This window comes from Phyllobates terribilis, unplaced genomic scaffold (assembly GCF_046119375.1).
Source record: "Phyllobates terribilis strain yellow unplaced genomic scaffold, ASM4611937v1 Scaffold_3__8_contigs__length_932513732, whole genome shotgun sequence".
Classification (NCBI taxonomy): Eukaryota; Metazoa; Chordata; class Amphibia; order Anura; family Dendrobatidae; genus Phyllobates; species Phyllobates terribilis.
The window spans coordinates 433,023,113-433,046,123 of NW_027362763.1; the positions used below are offsets into that span (position 1 = coordinate 433,023,113).

General features: G+C 43.4%; 1 protein-coding gene across 6 annotated transcripts in view; it reads left to right on the forward strand.

Moving 5' to 3' along the window:
• Positions 1-23,011, forward strand: part of ANKRD6 (ankyrin repeat domain 6) — a 256,760-nt gene that overhangs the window by 183,527 nt on the left and 50,222 nt on the right. For all 6 annotated transcript variants that reach the window (XR_012318432.1, XM_073675704.1, XM_073675705.1 and 3 more), the window contains exon 3: positions 2,051-2,149. Coding sequence is in view for 5 of the 6 variants with exons in the window: in XM_073675704.1 (XP_073531805.1) it covers positions 2,051-2,149 (99 nt within the window). In the remaining variant the exon portion in view is untranslated. The remainder of the gene's footprint in view (positions 1-2,050; positions 2,150-23,011) is intronic.

The window sequence follows — 23,011 nt, forward strand, 5'->3', positions numbered from 1 at the left end:
TCCAAGTGGGCATGACCAGAAAGATTATTTCTTAGGGCTCTTTCACACGTCAGTGTCTCTGGTACGTGTGGTAAAAGTTTCCACACGTACTGGAGACACTGACACACGTAGACCCATTCAAATGAGTGGGTCTGAGCACATGTCAGTGTGTTTCCACGGACTGTGTGTCCGTCAGCAAAACATGTCTGTTTTTTACCCGCTGCACGGGCCACACAACGTCCCACACTGATGACACATGGATGACATCCGTGTGATATGTACCGGCGCCTGAGAATCAGCGTACAGTTAGCGCTGTTCCTCAGCACCGGGTGCTAAACGCTGCCCTCATCATTCTTCCCTGCTCGCGCTGCGATCAGCACCAGCAGGGAACAATGATGAGGGCAGCGTTCAGCACCTGACACTTGGGAACAGTGCTAACTCTACACTGATTCCCAGGCGCCAGTACGTGTGCTCCTGATGCAGCACATGATTGTCACACGTGTGCCACACAGGTGCACACAGACATGGATATCTCCAGTACTGTTTTTCCAGTACTGGAAATATCAGGACGTGTGAAAGAGCTCATAGAGTTGTGTACTTATTCCTCTTTCAAATGCTGACTAATCATTAGCAGGCAGCAGCACACTGGGGAAAGAAGAGCTTATGACAAACCGTCTGCTCTCCTCACTGCAGAGTGATGGTGTGCTGGAGCACAGCACAGCCGAGTGTGATTAACTGACAGCTTCCAGCTCTCATTTCTGTCAGTGTGGGGAGAGGAGCAGTACAGCAAAAGTTGAGTCTCATTACAAACATTTCTAGTAGTTCTACTGAGGATATTGCAACACATCATGGGAAATGTGGGAATGGAAGTACTACCAGTATGGCATTGGCAAGCTTCCGGGCGGTATCCTTGCTGCCTACGATTTGGGGAAATGCAAGTTTCTGGCTGCAGAGAAAAACCTTGAAATCTGGAAAAAAAACTTGAGACCAAGTGGTTCTGCAGCCTTTTTTCAACTTTTAATGAAAAGTCAGTTACCCTTTCAGTTGTAGCATGCATTTATTACACGTGGGACATGTGTCCTGTTCATGAAGCACTTGTGTAGAAATTGTAATGAATGCTGCAGCATAGCAGCTTTTTATATCATGTTTGTTGTACACCATAGCCTCTTATTATCCCAGATGGAAATACAAAATTACTATGAAATCCTGAGGCTGTGTGGTGGTGTCATCTATTTAGCGGCATAAAGAGAAAATATTACTTTGTAGGCATGTGCAAATTGCACCACAAAAATAATACGGTGCAGTAATAAAAATTTCTCTGTGGTAAATTAAAAAGTTTCCCCAAAAAATCAAAATACGCCATACTCTCCGACCCTCACCATAATAGTCTGCCCTCTGTGTCAATTTGCAATCCACATGAAGACATTAATTTAGTTTTCAGGTTTGGGGTTACATGACACTTGTTAAATATCCATTCCCAATTTTGGCTTAAGAAAAAAATTCCATGTTTATCCATATTGTTGATGTTATAGGAGAAAAATTAGATTTTGATAGGCTGCTGTATGTACCAGTAAGAGTACAGTCAGATGGCCGTGTAATTCGGATCGAGATGGGACCGCAATGCTTGGCCTGGCCTGCGGCTCTTCCAGCCCGAGCGTGACAGCTGCATAGAAATATATAGAGCTGTCACGCTCAGGTCGGGAGGGCAGCCGGCCAGTCCTAAGAATGCTACCATTGTAACGGAGCAAGTTATACAGGACAAAAGAAATGAATAAATATGTTCTCTAAGCAGTCACTAAATGTAAAGAAGGATTAGTAATACTCATCAGCCAAATGCTCACTTTCAGAAATATGTTAATGCCGTCTGCTAAGAAGTAAACAGTGTTGCTGCCAAAATGGTACAAAAGTCTAACTCTCAATTTTTAGAACGTTCTTTTTATACCTAAAAGCTCAATATCCCTGCAGTTAAATATTAAAATAGTTATACACTTATTAGACTTTTTCTATCTAGAATTGAAACCTTGTTATGAGTGGTCTTCTTAATTTCAGTTTTTTTGCTTTCTTTATACAGCATGGGCGCACCCCCCTACACCTTGCTGCCAATAAAGGACATGTTAATGTGGTACAGATCCTGCTAAAAGCTGGGTGCGACCTGAACGTTCAGGATGATGTAAGTAAAAATGTAAAGCTTAAATACTGCTAACTGTCATTTATTCTTAATATATGAGAAAGTCCTACAATCTTGCAAGACCTTAGTGATACATTCAAAGTAGAGATGATCTAAAAGACTTGCAGGACCCTGGTCCAGCGGCCACGTCGGTAGTCTGTGACACCAGACCAGATCCCTGTGAACGGCCTCCTACCTGTCGGAATCTCAAGCTCCTCTTCTGATTGGGAGGCCGCGAGTGACTTCATGTATTTGCCGCCCTGCGGTTTATACAGCAGGTAGGGGGCAGTTCACAGGGTTCTGGACCTAAAAAAAATCTTTTTGATCATTTCTAATCCAAATGTAAAAGCATGTATGTCACCAGCACAGTGGATGCTTGGAAAGGTTGACAGCTGTCTAATTTGTGCTTTTGGCAGTAGCGAAAATGTGAAATAAAACTGTAAGTTGCTGTTTTTTGTTTTTTTTTCAGTAAGTTGTATTCAATAAAATAATTCACAGAATACCTTGTTGATAGGTTTTCTTTAAAGTGTTTGTGCCCGTAGCAGATCTGTGTGTACATGGGCACATAATGTCCCTGTAGCTCCTTATTATGAGGCTGCCGCCATATAGAGCTTTACTACAGAATAATTTTCTCCCAGAAGAGTCAGACAGAAAAGCTTCTGCATTCCTTAATATGAAATCAGACATCAGAGGCATATAGATGTACTAGGGCCGCAGAAAAATCTATAGGTGTCATAGACAGCAACGCCATTTTCCGCCCGTGTGCTTGAGGCAACACTGTTCTCCAAGTACAAGTTATATTTCACATTTCTAGTTGAGAATTAACCGCCAACCACATAGACATTGTTACTGTAAGCTGCTAGTGCTCACAGATAACAACTTTATTTACTTTGTATTGGCAAGATGCCAGCATGTCTGGGCGTATGTCATTATGTATAGTAATAATACATATAACGCAACTTTATTCTAATTATTCACATGCTGGAAAATAAAAATTGTGAAATTGACCATGGTTTTACCAATATTGAAAATTACCTTTTATCCATAGACCAGGGAATAACCGATCAATGGGGTTCAACCACTGGGACCCCCACCAATCCAAAGAACGAGCAGAGTTGAGGTCAAGCCTCATTCATTGTCTATTGGACTGCTGGAGAAAACCAAGTAAAGCCAATCCTCCAGATTGTCAGGTCCCAGTGGTCAGATTCACAGTAAACAGTAACTTATTCCCTATTCGTAGATAGGGGATAATTTTCGATTCTTTTAAAACCCCTTTTGAACTTCAGCGATGCTTCTGTAAACTACCATATGCTTATATGATTTTTTCCCTCTCCACTATTTGTATATGCTTGCCCCATTTTTAAGAAGCATTCTAATGATGGTAAATATTGGCATATTTATAAGATTTACCATCTCTTACTTATCAGTGGAGATTTGGCTCAGCCCTACTTGCCTTCGTAATTGGTGATCCCTTATTGACCACTAGATGGTGGCCCGATTCTAACGCATCGGGTATTCTAGCATATGTCTCCCGACCCTCCTTTATAATGCCCCATGCAGCAAGTCACATCCCCCGTATATAATACCCCATGCAGGATGTCACATCCCCCGTATATAATACCCCATGCAGGAAGTCACATCCCCCTTATATAATGCCCCATGCAGGATGTCACCTCTCCCCCAAATAATGCCCCATGTAGGATGTGACCTCTCCCCCCATATAATGCCCCATGCAGGATGTGACCTCTCCCCCCCAATATAATGTCCCATGCAGGATGTCGCCTCTCCCCCATATAATGCCCCATGCAGGATGTCACCCCCCCCCATATAATGCCCCATGCAGGATGTCACCTCTCCCCCATATAATGCCCCATGCAGGATGTCACCTCTCCCCCATATAATGCCCCATGCAGGATGTCACCTCTCCCCCATATAATGCCCCATGTAGGATGTCACCTCTCCCCCCCATATAATGCCCCATGTAGGATGTCACCTCTCCCCCCCATATAATGCCCCGTGCAGGAAGTCATATCCCCTGTATATCCATCCCCCCCATAGTGCCCCATGCAGGTCCCCTATGGCCCCATACAAAAAAAAAAATCCAATACTCACCTCCCTTCTCAGCTGCTTCTCTGGACTCCAGCGTAGCCCACATGTTGACGCTGTGCGCTGTGACCGGTCAGGAGAGAGCGCGGTGTAAAGACGTTACCGCGCCCTCTGACCTGAGACGTCACAGAGCATCAGCGGAAGACGCAGGAGCTGCTGCGGAGGCACGGGGAGGGGTAAGTATGACGCCGGGTGCCGGGGTCCTGATTGAGCGGGGGAAGGGATGGGAGAGGAGAGGAGGGGAGAGGAGGGGAGGGGTAAGTATGACACCGGGTGCCGGGGTCCTGATCGAGCGGGGGGAGGGACGGGAGGAGAGGGGAGGGGAGGGGAGAGGAGGGGAGGGGAGGGGCGTCACACTTGTCCTCGGGAGATAAGCGGCCGTAGCCGCTGATCTCCCGACGATAGCCGCATGTAGGTCAGCGGCGCCTGCGGTCGGGGGACTTATGCTGCGAGTAGCCGGCTGCATTTCCCAGCTGCATCGCCGCTGACCTCCGTGCCGCACATGAGCCGCTAACAGCCGCCATGTTTTTCAGAAATGCCGCATCGCTGATTGGCCGCGGCCGGACCAATCAGCGACCCGGGATTTCCAGGACAGACAGACAGACAGACGGGATAAGACAATTATATAGTAGATGATGTTTTTGCAAATCCTAGTGATTCGCATTGTAGCTAGTACTCTGTGCAATCTTTCCTGTTCTATTTACACTTTTTGTATTTCATTTTGCAATGACACCTCTGCGGGCCCTTTCACACTGCATTCTTCCCCACACTCATTGGTCGCGTCGGGGCTTATGTCTGAACCCCCCCTGTAAGCCAAGATTTGGGCGTATGCGCCAATGAGTATAATGATGCCGACAGAGTCATTGTGTGCTCTGTCGTGCCTCATTTTCGGGCGTGTTTGCTTACGACGTAGTAGACTGCGTCTGAGTGTACACCTTCAGTAGGTGTATATGTCCAAAAATGATGACTCTGTTGGCATCATTATACTCATTGGCCCTGTTGGTGCATACTCCCGTATCACGTTTTGCGGTGGTTTGGACGTAAGCCGCGTGGGGCAGTGCAGTGTGAAAGCATCCTGACTCAGAAGGAACACTCTCTGTTTTGACAGTTAGACAGATTTTGCCTTAAACTCACAAACAACTAAATAAATACTGTTTCTAAAAATATATTTGATTTGATTTCTGTTTCTGTAAACCGGGCTTGTCTCTATATGCATCAGTTGTATATCTGTACTAGCACAAACAACACTACTATATGTACAGAAATGTTGAGGAAAAATCTTACTTTTGACATTAATGGCTTTGGTTTATACATATACAGTTATGGCCAAAAGTATTGAGAATGAGACAAATAGTAATTTTTCCAAAGTTTACTGCTTCATTTTTTGTAATGGCAATTTGCATATACTCCTGAATGTCAAAGAGTGATCAGCTTAACAGGAATTACTGTACTTGCAAAGTCAATATTTGCCCAGAAAATGAACTTTAACCCCCAAAACACATTTCAACATCATTGCAGTCCTGCCTTAAAAGGAGCAGCTAACATCGTTTTAGTGATTGATCCATTAACACAGGTGTGGGTGTTGATGAGGACAGGGCTGGCGATCAATCAGTCATGATTAAGTAAGAATGACATCACTGGACACTTTAAAAGGAGGCTGGTTCTTGGTATTATTGTTTCTCTTCAGTTAACCATGGTTATCTCTAAAGAAACACGTGCAGCCATCATTGCACTGCACAAAAATGGCCTAACAGGGAAGAGTATCACAGCTACAAAGATTGCACCTCAGTCAACAATCTATCGCATCATCAAGAACTTCAAGAAGAGAGCTTCCATTGTTGTCAAAAGGCTCCAGGGCGCCCAAGAAAGACCAGTAAGCGCCAGGACCGTATCTTAAAACTGTTTCAGCTGCGGGATCGGACTACCAGCAGTGCCGAGCTTGCTCAGGAATGGCAGCAGGCTGGTGTGTGTGCTTCTGCACGCACTGTGAGGCGGAGACTCTTTGAGCAAGGGCTGGTTTCAAGGAGGGCAGCAAAGAAGCCACTTCTCTCCAGAAAAAACATCAGGGACCGACTGATATTCTGCAAAAGGTACTGGGAGTGGACTGCTGAAGACTGGGGCAAAGTCATTTTCTCTGATGAATCCCCTTTTCGATTGTTTGGGACATCTGGAAAACAGCTTATTCGGAGAAGAAGAGGTGAGCGCTACCACCAGTCTTGTCTCATGCCAACTGTAAAGCATCCTGAAACCATTCATGTGTGGGGTTGCTTCTCAGCCAAGGGAATCGGCTCACTCACAGTCTTGCCTAAAAACACAGCCATGAATAAAGAATGGTACCAGAATGTCCTCCAAGAGCAACTTCTCCCAACCGTCCAAGAGCAGTTTGGCGCCCAACAATGTCTTTTCCAGCATGATGGAGCACCTTGCCATAAAGCAAAGGTGATAACTAAATGGCTCATGGAACAAAACAGAGAGATTTTGGGTCCATGGCCTGGAAACTCCCCAGATCTTAATCCCATTGAGAACTTGTGGTCAATCATCAAGAGACGGGTGGACAATCAAAAACCAACAAATTCTGGCAAAATGCAAGCATTGATTATGCAAGAATGGACTGCTATCAGTCAGGATTTGGTCCAAAAGTTGCTTGAGAGCATGCCAGGGAGAATTACAGAGGTCTTGAAGAAGAAGGGGCAACACTGCAAATATTGACCTGCTGCATTAACTCATTCTAACTGTCAATATAACCTATTGGTACTCATAATATGATTGCAATTATATTTCTGTATGTGATATAAACATCAGACAAACACTAATAAAAACCAGAGGCCAGCAGATCATGTGAAAATATAATTTTGGTGTCATTCTCAAAACTTTTGGCCATGACTGTAGTAAGTAGATAAACTCAGCTCGAAATTACTAAGCTAAAACCTGTGGATGTCACCTCAGGACAATGGATGGGCACAACCTTACACGGGTGGTCCGAAGTCCAAAGTAATTTTCCTCCTAAATCCCTATCTATTTAGTGCCATATTTTAAACTATTTTCTTATATAATTGAATTAAAAATTTGTTATCCTTCCCTAACTACACTATCTGCCTTTTTTCACTTGCTTTTTGATGATACTTCATTTGAGAATTCCAGTGCATGCTGGTTTTCTCAAACAAAGCGTCATCAGGGAGCTGAGGCTGCGGTCACTGCCACAGCCCATGCCCTCCTCCTGAAGCGAAGTATCATCAGTGACACTCACTTCAAGGGCTGGGCTAGTCCCAGCATGATGTGCACTGTGAGATGTGCACAATGACAGTGCCCTCTCTGTTGCCAGCTCAGATAAGCAGCAACATGCTGGTAACAGAGCAGTGTTGTTAGAATTCCTGGTGTGCAGAGACCAGTGAAGCCATTTGTGCTGGTGGCGCTGGTCTCTTCACGCCGAGTATTCTGACATCGATCTGTTGCTGCACAGTGCCCATCGCACTGGGACTAGCCCAGCCCTTGAAACAAGCGTCACTGATGCTTCTACGTTTCAAGAACTGGGTTGGGGCTGTAGCAGTGTCCGCAGCCTCTGCCCCCTACTTACGCTTCCTTTGAGTATCCCAGCATGCACTGGGTATCTCAAACGAAGCATCATCAAAAAGGAAGTGAAAGAAAAAAAGGAAAATCAGTTAGATAGTGTAGTGAGGGAAGGATAGGGAATTTTTAATTCAAGTATATTAGAAAATAGTTTAGATTATGGAACTAAATACGGTAGATAGGGATTTAGGAGGTAAATTATTTTGGATTTCTAACCACACCTTTAAGTTTGTGTAGTGTAATTTGACAGAAAGCTACTAAAGAGACTTAAAGGATCTGCATATGCTTGGGCGTATTCCTGAAAAAAAAAAAGAAACCGTAACCAAAAGTAACTATTTACTCCATATTGGTAAAATGCCTGCATAGCTGTTCTGTTGGATTCTATAAATAACAGTGCTGTCAAATTCACCTGAATCTCAGGGATAGACACTGATTTATGTCATTGGTAGATTGCTCAGAGCCATATACTTTGTAATCATTGTTTGATGTACTCTGCATCAGATTTCTGTTGTGCATCCCCCATGCTTTGGAACCTGCTGCCCAAACTAATCAAACTCTCCCAACCTTAGAATCCTTTAAAGGGAATCTGTCACCCCCTGGGACATTTTTACCTATTAATATGGGCATACAGGTAATAGAATGATTAAACTAGTCTTACTTGTATGCCCATATCTGCGGTCTTGATGTGCAGAAATCATCTTTTATTCTGTTATGCTAATGATTTCTTCCAGGCTCCAGGGTGTGAGGTGCCTGGAAGAAATCTCCGCCTCCTGTCTTCATTTGAATAGCGCCCCCCTCAGTGTCACACTGGCCTGTGCCGTGCATTTCTGGACCCAGAATCCCGTGCCTGCACCCTGCAATCGCGGGATTATACTTACCTCTTCCGCCCTTCTATGGGCATTGGCATCATTGTTCTTCTGCGCAGGCGCCGACGAGTCACTGGGCAGATATGGGCATACAGGTTAGACTAGTTTAACCATTCTATTACCTGTATGCCCTTATTAATAGGTAAAAATGTCCCAGGGGGTGACAGATTCCCTTTCAAAGCAAGCTGAAAGCCCACCTTTTCAAAAGCAGCCTAGAATAACCCTAATGCCACTTCAATATTTTATTAGCAGATTCTGCACTTACTGCCTGTCCCTTCGCTTGCAGATTATAAACCCTTGTGAGCAGGGTCCTTTTTCCTATGTGCTATATAAGGGGACCGACCAGAAGCACTAAACGACCGCTGATTGGTAAACCTTCATCAGTTGGCGATCATTTATAAGCATCCCTACACAGGCAGATTGCAGTAAACAATGTACTCTGAGCATTCTGTAATAAGTCGCTCAGTGCGCATGAGCTGACAGTTCTCGGCATTGCGAGTCCTGTTTACACAGGACGATGCACTGCCAAGAACAGGGATCTTCTGTGCTGCACAAAGATTATTTCACCTAGTGTACGAGTGTTATGTCACCAGATAAACTAGCGTTTTACTCATTCATTGGGTGATCAGCATCCTGTTTACACTGACAGATTATTTCAAAGGGTTCTACAATCTTTGAAACTGGTGAAATGATCTCTTGCGCTCATTCACTGTTATCTTTCAGTGTAAATGCTGCTTTAGTCTTTCACGCACTTAGTCATATCTATTGTACTTGTTTTCTACTTGACATTATATATGAATCCCATCTAGGACAATATAAATGTGAAGTTTGCATGTTCTTGTTTGTTCTTCGTGTTTGTGTGGGTTTCCCCTGGGTTCCTCTGCGTTTGTAGCACTCCAAAGTCATAGTTAAAGGGAATTTTTTATTGTGAGCCCCAATGGGGTCAGTGAGTGATGACAATATTTGTAAAGAGCTTCAGAGAATGTTGGTGCTATAAGGGTATGTGCACAGGGTCGGGAACCGCTGCCGGTTTGAAACTACATATAATGCAGCGTCAAACCCGCAGTGGCCAGAAGTTACAGCATAGTGGATGGGATTGTAGAAATCCCATGTCCACTATGCGTCTCCGTGCTCCTGCTGATAATCCACGGAAACTGACAAGCAGCGCGTCTTTCCAGACCGCAGCATGTCAACTTCTCTTGTGGGTCCCTATGTGGGCTTTCCCCATAGACTAACATCTATGAGGAAAGTCCGCATGTAAAAAAAAAAATGATTCCTCTCATTTGCATAATGAGGCTGGCTGGTTGTTACGCATCGTGGGCACATACCCTAAAAGCAAGCATAATAAGTAAATAAGACTTGTGTGTTGTTTTTTTCATGTACAGCACCATGGAATTAACCCCTTAAGGACTGGGCTATATAAATTACATGTTCCCCTTATTTTGTGGGTCAGTGTTACCAAATGTGTGTGTGTGATATATATATATATATATATATTACACATACAGTGCACACCAAAAGTTTGGACACACCTCATTTAAAGATTTTTCTGTATTTTCATGACTATGAAAATTGTACATTCACACTGAAGGCATCAAAACTATGAATTAACACATGTGGAATTATATACTTAACAAAAAAGTGTGAAACAACTGAAAATATGTCTTATATTCTTGGTTCTTCAAAGTAGCCACCTTTTGGTTTGATGACTGCTTTGCACACTCTTGGCATTCTCTTCATGAGCTTCAAGAGGTAGTCACCAGAAATGGTCTTCACTTCACAGGTGTGCCCTGTCAGGTTTAATAAGTGGGATTTCTTGCCTTGTAAATGGGGTTGGGACCATCAGTTGTGTTGTGCAGAAGTCTGGTGGATACACAGCTGATAGTCCTACTGAATAGACTGTTAGCTGCTTTTTTCTTGCCATAATTCAAATTCTAAGTAAAGAAAAACGAGTGGCCATCATTACTTTAAGAAATGAAGGTCAGTCAGTCCGAAAAATTGGGCAAACTTTGAAAGTGTCCCCAAGTGCAGTTGCAAAAACCATCAAGCGCTACAAAGAAACTGGCTCATGGAAGGACCGCCCCAGGAAAGGAAGACCAAGAGTCACCTCTGCTTCTGAGGATAAGTTTATCCGAGTCACCAGCCTCAGAAATTGCAGTTTAACAGCAGCTCAGATTAGAGACCAGGTCAGTGCCACACAGAGTTCTAGCAGGAGACACATCTCTACAACAACTGTTAAGAGGAGACTTTATGCAGCAGGCCTTCATGGTAAAATAGCTGCTAGGAAACCACTGCTAAGGACAGGCCACAAGCAGAAGAGACTTGTTTGGGCTAAAGAACACAAGGAATGGACATTAGACCAGTGGAAATCTGTGCTTTGGTCTGATGAGTCCAAATTTGAGATCTTTGGTTCCAACCACCGTGTCTTTGTGTGACGCAGAGAAGGTGAACGGATGGATTCTACATGCCTGGTTCCCACCGTGAAGCATGGAGGAGGAGGTGTGATGGTGTGGGGGTGCTTTGCGGGTGACACTGTTGGGGATTTATTCAAAATTGAAGGCATACTGAACCAGCATGGCTACCACAGCATCTTGCAGCGGCATGCTATTCCATCCGGTTTGCATTTAGTTGGACCATCATTTATTTTTCAACAGGACATTGACCCCAAACACACCTCCAGGCTGTGTAAGGGCTATTTTACCAAAAAGGAGAGTGATGGGGTGCTACGCCAGATGACCTGGCCTCCACAGTCACCATACCTGAACCCAATCGAGATGGTTTGGGGTGAGCTGGACCGCAGAGTGAAGGCAAAAGGGCCAACAAGTGCTAAGCATCTCTGGGAGCTCCTTCAAGATTGTTGGAATACCATTTCCGGTGACTACCTCTTGAAGCTCATCAAGAGAATGCCAAGAGTGTACAAAGCAGTCATCAAAGCAAAAGTTGGCTATTTTGAAGAACCTAGAATATAAGACATATGTTCAGTTGTTTCACACTTTTTTATTAAGTATATAATTGCTGTGTGCAACTGTATGTTGCTAGGCCCCACATCCTTAGTCTGTTATAGTTATTCTCGTATCCTGTGTTGTCCCATTAGTCTAGTATACAGTCTTGTCTAGTGTATACATGATCCTGTGGCCGCTTTGGCGGTATCCGAACCCTTAAACTGCGTCAGCGGTACCTGAATTGTTTCCCGATAGTTTCTCGTTCAGACATGAAGTTTATCTCCGAGATCCGGACTGTCCTTCAGTCTACGAACCCTGCTCATCAGTGACTCGGTCATGTCTCCCCGTCCAGATCCCCTTGGGATCGGCAGCTGTGGTTTCGGGGAGACCTGGGAGTGGTACCTGGCGGCTACCTGCAGTTTAAGCCTGACTCTACCTTCAGGAGCTCCAGTGAACATCAGGTAGCCAATGGAACAGTGGGTCCACAAACCCCGTGCGCCACCTGCGAGCATGACAATCAGATCACAGATATCAAGGTATCAATTTATTCATCTTCCTATGAACTACATGTCCATATAGACGACTTAGAAGGGTTGATCCTACTGGCCGATTCCCTTTAAACTAATTTTGCCTCATCTTATAACGCAGGCCATTATTTAAAAATGGCGAATGTCATAAATTGCTCTTATTATGCAAATAATTCCATAGTCCTAGTGAACTAAGCATCTTTTTCATTATGATCATTTTCCTACTCACTTCTCTGCTGCAGGAGTCAGATCATGATGAGCTATTATGCTGTGTCTGCAGGTAAACCAGTGACACAGCAGTAGAGAGAAAGTAGAGAAAAGCAAATGTGGGGAAAGGTAGGCACTACTTTAGGCATTTTTGCTTTGTAGGCAAATAGAGCAGATGGCAAATGGCACTGTTTTAAAGGTGCAATTTTTTCAGAAATGGAGGTCATATTTTAGACACATGATCAATATGGATCAAAACAGGAGGAGTGAACAGAATAATTTCATGTAATGTATTGATATTGAAAACAGACAAGACTAAGAATGCAACAAAAAAATTAGAGTTTCTTTAAAGGGAATTTGTTACCAGATTATTTCTGCCTTTGTCTGAGAGCAAGCATTCTGAAGAGGAAGAGACCCTGATTCCAGTGATATATCACTTACTGGGCTGGTTGCTGCAGTTTTATAAAATCACTGTTTTATCTGTTGCAGACCAAGCAGTTATCTGAATGCTGAGCCCTGTATGCCCCTTCCCCACCACTCATTAGCTGCTTTAGGTGTACACTGTGCATAAACCGAAAACTCCTAATCAGTGGAAGTGGTAGGGTTGTACAGGGCTCAGCAGTGGCATAATGACCGCATTCGCCTCTGCGACTGATCCCGGCGGGTGAGGGCCAGGGCCCGCCGACGCCAACAAAAGCTTCAACTGTATGTGCGTCCTTGACGTGCATGTGACAGGGCGCATGGCAGTGTCATCACACGCTCCCGTCGCATGCCGGAGTCAGCTGCTGCCTTCACAAGAGGAAGCGCGCGGTGCTGGAGCGACGGAACGTTGAGTATTTATTCATGTTTTTAAAATATGGGGCGCTTGCATTATACTACTGTGGATGACAATGGGGGTGCATTATACTACTATAGATGACATTGTGGGTGCATTATACTTTATAGGATGACTATGAGGGTGCATTATACCACTATGGATGACAATGGGGGTGCATTATACTACTATGGATGACAATGGGGTGCTTTAAACTACTATGGATGACATTGAGAATGCATTATATTTTATAGGATGACTATGAGGGTGCATTATACCACTATGGATGACAATGGGGGTGCATTATACAACTATGGATGACAATGGGGTGCTTTATACTACTATGGATGACATTGAGAATGCATTACATTTTATAGGATGACTATGAGGGTGCATTATACCACTATGGATGACAATGGGGGTGCATTATACTACTATCAATGACAATGTGGATGCATTATACTTTATGGGATGACTATTAGGGTGCATTATACTACTAGGGATGACAATGGGGATGCATTATACTACCACAGTGCTGCTCCCCATTATTGACTCCCCTTAATTTTTTTCATAGACTGTACAGTATCTTCAGAAATAAATAGAAATGTACCAAAGTTATATCCTCAGTATTTTTTAATTAGCGATCCAAAGTAATACAGCAATAAAACATTGTTTTTCAACTTCCATGTTGCAATTTCAAAGAAAAAACAGAATAAACAGCATGTGCAGAAATGAAGGCACCCCTAATTAATACTTGGTTGCACACCCTTTGGCATTGCTGACAGCCTCCAAACGTTTCTTGTAGCCATCTACTGTATAAGCTTCTTGCACTTCTCAGCTGGAATTTTCTCCCACTCTTACTTTGCAGTTTGTTCAAGCTCTTAAATGTTTGCAGGATTCTTTTTCCCAATGGCTGATTTCAGCACCCCCCAAAGATTTTCAATGAGATTGAGGTCAGGACTCATTGCTGGCTATTTTAAAACAGTGCATTTTTTCATTTTCCAACCATTCCTGTGTACTTTTGGATGTGTGCTTTGTGTCATTGTCTTGCTGGAGGACCCATGATCTTCGACTCAAACCAAGTTTTCTTACACTGGGTGTAGGACATGTCGCTCTAAAATCTCGTGATAATTCTTTGATTTCATGATTCCTGTGATACGGTCAAGGCCTTGAGTACCAGACACAGCAAAGAAACTCGACAGCATTATGGATCCTCCACCATGGTTAACTGTTGGTAATGTGTCCTTTTCCTTATAAGCTTCATTGCACCATTTGTAAACAAACTGTTGCTTTGCATTGCCAAAAAGCTCTATTTTTCATCTGTCCACAGAACATTTTCCCAAAAGGATTGTGGTTTGTCAAGGTACTCTTTGGCAAAGATCAGTCGTTCCTTTTTATGTCTTTTCTTCAGCAATGGTTTCTTCTTTGGCCTTCTCCCATAAAGCTCTGCTTGGTTTAGTGTGCAGCATATGGTACTTGTTGAAACCATGACCCCAGACTGTTTCAGGTTGGCCTTCAGGTCTTTGTATGTTTGACGTACTGTTTTTTCCACCATTCACACCAACCTTTGAAGTCATCACTTGTCAATTTTCCTCTTTCCCCCAAGTCCAGGGAGGTTCATGATGGTTCCATGCTTGGCAAACTTCTTAATAACGTTGCGCACTGTTGAAACTGGGATACCAAGGTCTTTGGAGATGGCCTTATACCCTTTGGAAGTCTTGTGTTTGCTAATAATAGCAGTCCTGAATGATGTCCTCAGACAGCTCCTTTGTCTTCATTATTGTGACAAAGGAACAGGTCTTCCATATGGCTTTTTAAAACACTGAAGTCATCATTCATTGGCTAATTCATGTCACATGAGCACCGACAATTGATCACAGGTGAATTTCTTTTGTGATTTACCACAGCCAGGTCAAAATATGTTTCCATACCTTTTAATGTAAAGGGTGCCAATACCAGTGACACAGCAAGCTTTTGATTTTTCTATTTTTCCCTCCCATTGTTTTTTTGTTTAAAATAATTTTTTATCATTTGCTCTTTTGTATTTAACACAAGTGCTCTATACAAAAAACTGTTTCACTTGATTCATTTTTTAAGGAGATATTCCACATTATGTACTTAAACTTCTTGGGTGCCAATAACAATGAGCAGGACTGTATGGATGACAGTGGGGGTGCATTATACTACTATGGATGACAATGGGGGTACATTATACTACTATGGATGACAATGGAGTGCATTATACTTTATAGGATGACTATGGGGGTACATTATACTTTATGGATGACTATGGGGGTGCATTATACTTTATAGGATGACTATGGGGGTGCATTATACTACATAGGATGATTATGGCGTGCATTATACTACTATGGATGACTATGGGGGTGCATTATACTTTATAAGATGACTATGGAGGTGCATTATACTTTATGGATGACTATGAGGTGCATTATAGTACATGTATGACTATGAGGTGCATTATACTTTATGGAGGATTATGGGCTGTGCATTATACTACATGGATGACTATGAGCTGTGCAGTATATTATATGGAGGACTATGGGGTGCATTATATTACATGGAGGACTATAAGGGTGCAATCTACTTTTTCTATGGAGCACCATGACTCCTATGTACGCCCCTGGTGAGTATAATAGATTATTTTCTTCTACATATTTAAGAACAGCGGCAGAACGGGGACTTATATACCCGGATGGGGGATACATATACCAAGATGGGGCCTAGAATAAGGGATATATAGCAGAATGGGCGATATATACCAGAATTTGTTCAGGATGAGGGACATATATACCAGGATGGTGGACGCTTATATATATATATAATTTATTCCGGATCGGGGGGGCCCCGGTCCAAATCTTGCACAGGGGCCCATCAGACTCTAGGTACGCCGCTGGGGCTCAGGTATATGAGGACTACATGGCAGCAGGTATACTAGTCCTGTATTGATAATCCCATGCTAATAAAACAATGACTTTATCAAAACCACAGAAAGAAGACCAATAAGTGATATATCGGTATCGGGTCTCTGTCACTACATTATACAGCTCACAAATTAGGTGGGAAAACCTGGTGACAGATTCCCTTTAAGTATCTGTAATGAATTACAGCATTCACTGAGCATTTAAATTTCTACTCCCAAAATACTTTCACTATCATTAGCCAGAGGAATTTCCAGTGATCGGCTTTTTACTGACATCTGGTGGCGTTAAAGAATTATGGGGATGAAATGAAACAAGAACAAAAAGTGCTTGTTTTTAAAACCATCAAATGAAGGAGCAATGAATGGAAAATTATCTGCCTCCTTATCTTAAGTATAACTCCACACCAAAAGCGAGAAAATAATTTCTGATGGAAGGTAAAAAGTTCTCATTTATGAAGGTCCAGGAAATTTAGATGCAAAGAGTTGTTAAGCTGAAGAGATAGACTGAGATCAGCAACCTGCGGGACTGTAGTTATTGGGAAACTAAAAAACTTGACATGCCCTGACAGCCGCCTGTTTGGGCATGCTGGGAGTTGTAGTGTCATAGCTGCCACATGGTGCTGACAACTAAGAGAATTTCATGGTTTTCTTCTCCTAGCAAGATAGCAGAGTCTATACATTTTCAGAAGTGATCATTTTTAAAAAACTAAGAAACTCTTACAGTGTTATGACCCCTCACAACTCCTCATTTTTCACCTTCCTGGATTTCTATGGATGTGGAGGGAAGAAGCATACTGGGGTTATTTGGATTCACACTGTAAATCTCATGTGCTCAAATGGGACCTTGCGTTCTACTGTACCGATGTAGTGGATGAACTTTTATGCAGTCTGATCCACACCCAGTGTTGAAGAGTTTATGTAGCGCCCCGAGGGCTCGGCCGCTACAGGGGTATTGCACCTCAGACCAGAGGTGTGGTATTCCACTCCCAGGTAAGGATGGAGTATGGACCAGGGCTCAGTTAGCTGCATACAGCACACAGACCCCATTTCCGAGGGACAGCTCAACGGTGCTCCCACTAGACAGTAGTGCAGGCACGACCGACTATGTCCCTGCCTGGAGTGGGGAGGGGGGTGGAACACCCAGTGCTGTAGGGGCAGATAGGGGGCGGTTCCTGAGTGTAGGTAGGAGCCCATTGGTTGCTGGTCACCTGGGCTCATGGTCAGAGGGAGGTATTAAAGGTGGGCACCATATTAGATGTTGGTTCGTTCAGTCAGAGGAGAAGACCGGGAGTGGAGGCTCTGTAGGAGCTCCACTCAGGAGCGGGCCTAGAGAGAGGCCGAGGGAGAGAGAGAGAGGAGGTGAAAGGGAGCTGTGATTAAGTCTCATCCCAGCTCCACGAGAAAGGAACAGAGAAAGAGAAGAAGAGACAGAGAAACAGAAGGGCTCAGGAACAAGAAGGTGGAAGGGACCCTAAGAACCCACGAGAATCCAGGGTGAAGGGTCAGGCAGATTAAGGGTACCGGATCCCAAGTTGGTGGAGGAGAAACTACCCTCAGCCAAAGACCGGTCGTCGTGATCATCTATTGGTGCGACACCTCATCAAACCTGCTAGGAAGGCACCATATAGGACAGCGGAGGACGGGGCCCACGTTTAACCGCACAAATCCGCAGCAGCTGGACAAAAGTGGGTCACTGGTGAGGCAGGCCAGAGAAAGTATTAAAGGGGGTCCTGTGCCATGCTCCTGAACTACCTGGGAGTTGACCGAGCCCCTCACCTGGTGGACGCAGCACGGCTCGGGCGGTCACTGCTGACAGAAGTGACCCGGGACAAATGAACTGTGAGTAAAGACCCTGGACTGTAACTTGTTGTTCTTGTGCTCCTTTGCGCCTCCAGCACTACCGGTACTGGGACTCTCACCACCATCACTCCCACCATCCACTACACTGCCCTGGGGCTGCACTCTTCCCGTGGGGAGTCACACCATCCCAGCTGCATTCATCATCAGCCCCAGCGGACTGCCTCGCAGCGGCGGTTCCTAATAACCGCAATCCACGGGTGGCGTAGTCGGACATTATCTGAAGCACGTAGCAGACTACCATTGGTCTGACCACCCTGAGCCGCGGGACCGGGCCGCCACTACTACTCCCAGCGTCTCCCCATCGCCCGGTTCCGCGTGCCCCACGGCCCAGGGGGCGAGTCATTTACCCGGGACTTGTAATAGTTCTTAGCCCCATACGCAAAAATATCTGGCAGGTAGTTGCTAACTACCTGCCTGTTCTGCTTAGTAACGATTTCTGCTGGCTCAGAGCGATCATGGACTGCTTATGTGGGTGATTCCCATGCTTCCACTGATGTAACGTCCACAGTGCAATGTCTTCTCTTCCACACCGCTCTGTCAACACGGTGTCACTCCCGATGTTACTAAGAATGACATCTGGCTCCCTGCTGCATAACTGCGGGGAGCTGGCTGTCAATCATCATGACATCAGCAGTGATGCCCCATCGACATATCAGACCGGAAAAGGAGGTGTTGCTCTGTTAAAGAGGGGTGAAATGAAGCAGGGGAATTGTCGACTGAGCCAGCAGAGATCATCTCCGTGCAGAACAGGTAGTTAGTAACAACCTGCCTGTTAGTTCTTAACCCACTTCCACAAAAATAATAAACTCCCTGGATAAAGCCTTTAATAATTACCAGTACCATAGAGCCTTTCTGTTAGATGTGGTGGGGCATGTGCACTGTCACTCCATTCTTACAGAGATAAAAGTGCCCCAGTTTGCTGAGAAGTGCTGGTTCCTGTGGATAGGTGATAACTTATTTTCACTGGATAACCCCTTTATTAAAATAGTCTAGCAATGCGATGCGTATTTGACTTATGTGGATATTGTCACTGATAATTTGAATCAGAATTTCCGCAGCAAATATGTCCCGTGTATAAACATACCTTTAGGGTATCTTCATTTCAGCATCTTTCCTTTTCATCTAGTCAGAGACCTAGGTGACAGGTGGCAATTGATTGCAGATAACTTCTAATCTTTAGGTTGAGATCTTAAACTAGACATTTGTGAAAATAAATATGTCCATACTTTTTATTTTTAATATCATTGCAAACATATTCTGTCATGTACCAAATGCAAAAGTTCAATGTCTGATTGGCTAGTTGCCACATAGTAATGTGATTAGTAAGGATGAAAGAGAAGTCCGGATGTGATCCAAGGAAAGGAAAAGAAGAAAACCCATATAAAATAGTTGCCACATAAAAGGGGAAAAAACTTTTCCCCAACATCAAATATGGCAATATTATTAAATGTTACTAAAATTTGTATTTATGGATCTTCAACACCGCTCTTTTAGTTCAATATATATAATGATATTGTTTCTTTCAAGAAAGGTAATTCAACCCCATTGACCACAACATGTTAACAATAACAAGTTTCTGAAGTAGAGTCACATAGTGTTTTGAAAATAAACCCCTTACATGTAGGGCAGGAAAAAAAGTGGTGTGGGGGTTGAGATACATTTTAGCCATGATAATTTTATAGGTATTAACCAAAGTTATCAAGAGCTGCAATCATTACTGAGTGTCTGCCACTGGCCTCCAGTGCACCAAAACAGGTCATTTTAGATATTCCTAGTGTTGGATGCCCTAATTTCCTAAAGTATTAACCTCATTGGGGGTCCGATGTGGGATACCGAAAAGTATATTGAAATGATGAGACCATTTCATCCACCTATCTATTGGAGAAATGTGAGGTGGGGAAACTATTTAGTTTAAGAAAAAAAATCCAATGTTACTCTGTAATTTTTCCGCATCAATGTGGTCTACTCCCAAAAAGAGTTTAAGCTGGACAGTCACCTATGGAATGCTTGGGATGACAGGGAAAAGACAACTGTGCAAAAGATTTCTCTTAGCTACAAGAAGGATGATGTCTATAAACTTGGGGATACTTTTTTGCTTCAAATTCTCAGTGTATTACCAGTGTATGTATTAAAATATCTCTAAAGGTATTAATTACCACACACCAGTGGTCCCCAATCTTTCTTACCTTGAGAGCCACGTTCAGCTCTGAGTGATGATCGCGAGCCACAGACAAGCGCCCCTACACTCCAGAGTAGTTACACCCAAAGGCCACCATTACTGGTGTAATGACAGACAAAACGTCCCAAAGAAAGCACACCAGGACCTTGTTACAAGTCCCTTTATAGTCAGTGTAATAAAATCCAAGGATTCTCACTCTACCCCCATTTGGTATTCTCGCATCAAGCATTCTCACCACCCTCTAAATGGTACTATCATCCTATCTCCAGCTTACCATATTTATTTCTTCTACTGATATATGCACATCCAGATCTTCTCTTCAGTGCGATGTCACTCACAAAAGTCACCATCCAGACCTTCTCTTCATAGCTGCTTGCTAGACCTGGTGCTAATGCACCAGGCTGACATACAGCTGCGAGCCACACATCATGGGTGCAAGCTACCGGTTGGGGAACACTGCCATAGATTCTTCTCTTCTGATGCTGCACATTATTTTATTCGCTTCATATGCATCTTGTGCTTTGCATTTATAAATAGTACAAGCAAATGTAGGAAATGTTCTTGTATATCTTATTAGAGACATATGCTTCTCTCAACACTTATCCTACCCCCTGCCTCTTGAAATTATCATTCATTCGAGAAAAACAGCTTAACTCCGTCTTATTCAAAATAGGACAATTTGCCAGCTCACTGAAGTATCAGATTATAGCTACCTATTAAAAGTGAATGAGAGATAGGAAGAGGAAAAGAGTGAATGAGAGAGGCACATATACCACAGACCCTTGCTGTTATGTTCTTTCTCATCCCAGTGTTAGATTCACAGCTACACTGCTCAATATTGCTTTGTACTGTCCTCCATGCAGCTGCTGCTTCTGAACATGTGATTCATAGAGTGATGAGAATAGGAATCTCTCATGTATTGGTGTGCTGTGTTTGAGAGGCTAGTCTCAACCCACTATCTCAGAAACTACTGAAAATTAAAGAGAGAACATGCAGAGGGCATATAAATATGAACACATAGGGTTGTTCCATGTGTACTGACACATGACAGCCTATTCTCAAGCACCCTGGAACAATACACTTTGACGTTACTTCCTATTTTTCTCAGTATTTTTTTATAGTTATGCTTTAATTATCCTCCTCTGTGTTGATTACCCAACAGATCTTAGTTTTAGCTGCAAATATTGAAATTCTACTGTAGGCCTGCTATAAGGTCCTTAAAGGGAACCTATCGCCTTCAAAAATGCTACTTTCCTGCAGATATAGTTGTAATCTGCAGTTAAATAGCATTTAAAGAGAACCTGTCATCAGGATCATCCATGTTATACTAAAGGTATGGGCAGAAAGGCGCTGTCATACTTATTTAATACATACTTTTATTGTAAAAATCTGCAGCTTGGTTTTTATTAAATCATCATGCCTCTGTTGCATTCATCATCATGCATTCATTTAAATTTTGGGCTGGCGCCGTCTCAGCTGTGGGTGGCACTCTAGCTGGTGGCAGTCTTCATGAAAACGGCACTGGCGCATGCACAGATTGACCTCTGACGGTCTTCATGAAAATGGCGCTGGAGGTGGCGCATGCGCAGAATGAGATCTCGGCTCATCATTGGCGCCATTTTCAGCCACCAGCGAGAGTGCCGCCCACAGCTAAGTCTGCGCCAGTCTAAAATTTAAATTAATACATGATGATGAATGCAACAGAGGAAGTGGAGGGGCCGTGGCTGAACCGTCTGAGTTGAAGACTCTAGCCACAGTCCTGCCCCGAAGCACCGAGGAAACCAAAATTTATCATGATGATTTAATGAAAGCCAGGCTTCTGATTTTTACACCAAAGGTGTGTATTAAATCAGTATGACAGCGCCATTCTGCCAATACCTTTAGTTTAACATAGATATTCCTGCTGATAGGTTCCATTTAAATGATCTTAGGCTGGTTTACTGGATGGACGGATACATTGAGAAAATGAAGTTATATTCTCCCTGCAGTGGTTCAGTTCTAGTTATCAGAACAGTGCAGGGGGCACTGATAGGTCAGCGCTCCCTACACATGCTACAGAGCTGGCTGTCCGTCCAGGTGCAGCGGGAGTGATGAGCAAGTCCCATTGAAAAGCAAAGGCTGAGCAAATGCACCTCCGCTGCAATTAAGATGGGATTGCAGAACCCTGTTGCTTGGTTTCCAGAGCTCCATTTTCATGATTGCTAAGGGTACCAGGGGTTAAACACAAAGTGATCAGCAAACTACCCCCTAGGAGTAGAGAATAACTTTTTTTTGGGGGGAATAACTCTTTAACAAGGTTCAGTCTAGAACTTACCTCCTCATAGAAACTGGTCAGATTATTCTGACAGGACCTATCCCTCACGGCCCATGCTGAATTTGCATTATAAAGTTATCTTTATGAAGATAATTTCACTTAGAATTTTTTTTTAAATGTATCACCAATTTGCTGTCCTATGTGTAAAGCTAGCAATAGGTATGAGATGGCTGTCAGCTGACTTTCATCTTATGTGTATGGGGCCTTTACACCTGGCTGTACAGCAATATGTCCCCAAGCTCGACAACAGTGACATGTAGGAACAGAATTGATATAAAGTTGATATGATATGTTGATATGAACTAAAGTCAAGCCTAGAGTATCTATCCCATATGTCCTAATGGAACATACAGTGGGTACAGAAAGTATTCAGACCCCTTTAGATTTTTCACTCTTTGTTTCATTGCAGCCATTTGGTAAATTCTAAAAAGTTCATTTTTTTTTCTCATTAAAGTACACTCTGCACCCCATCTTGACTGAAAAAAAAACAAATGTAGAAATTTTTGCAAATTTATTAAAAAAGAAAAACTGAAATATCA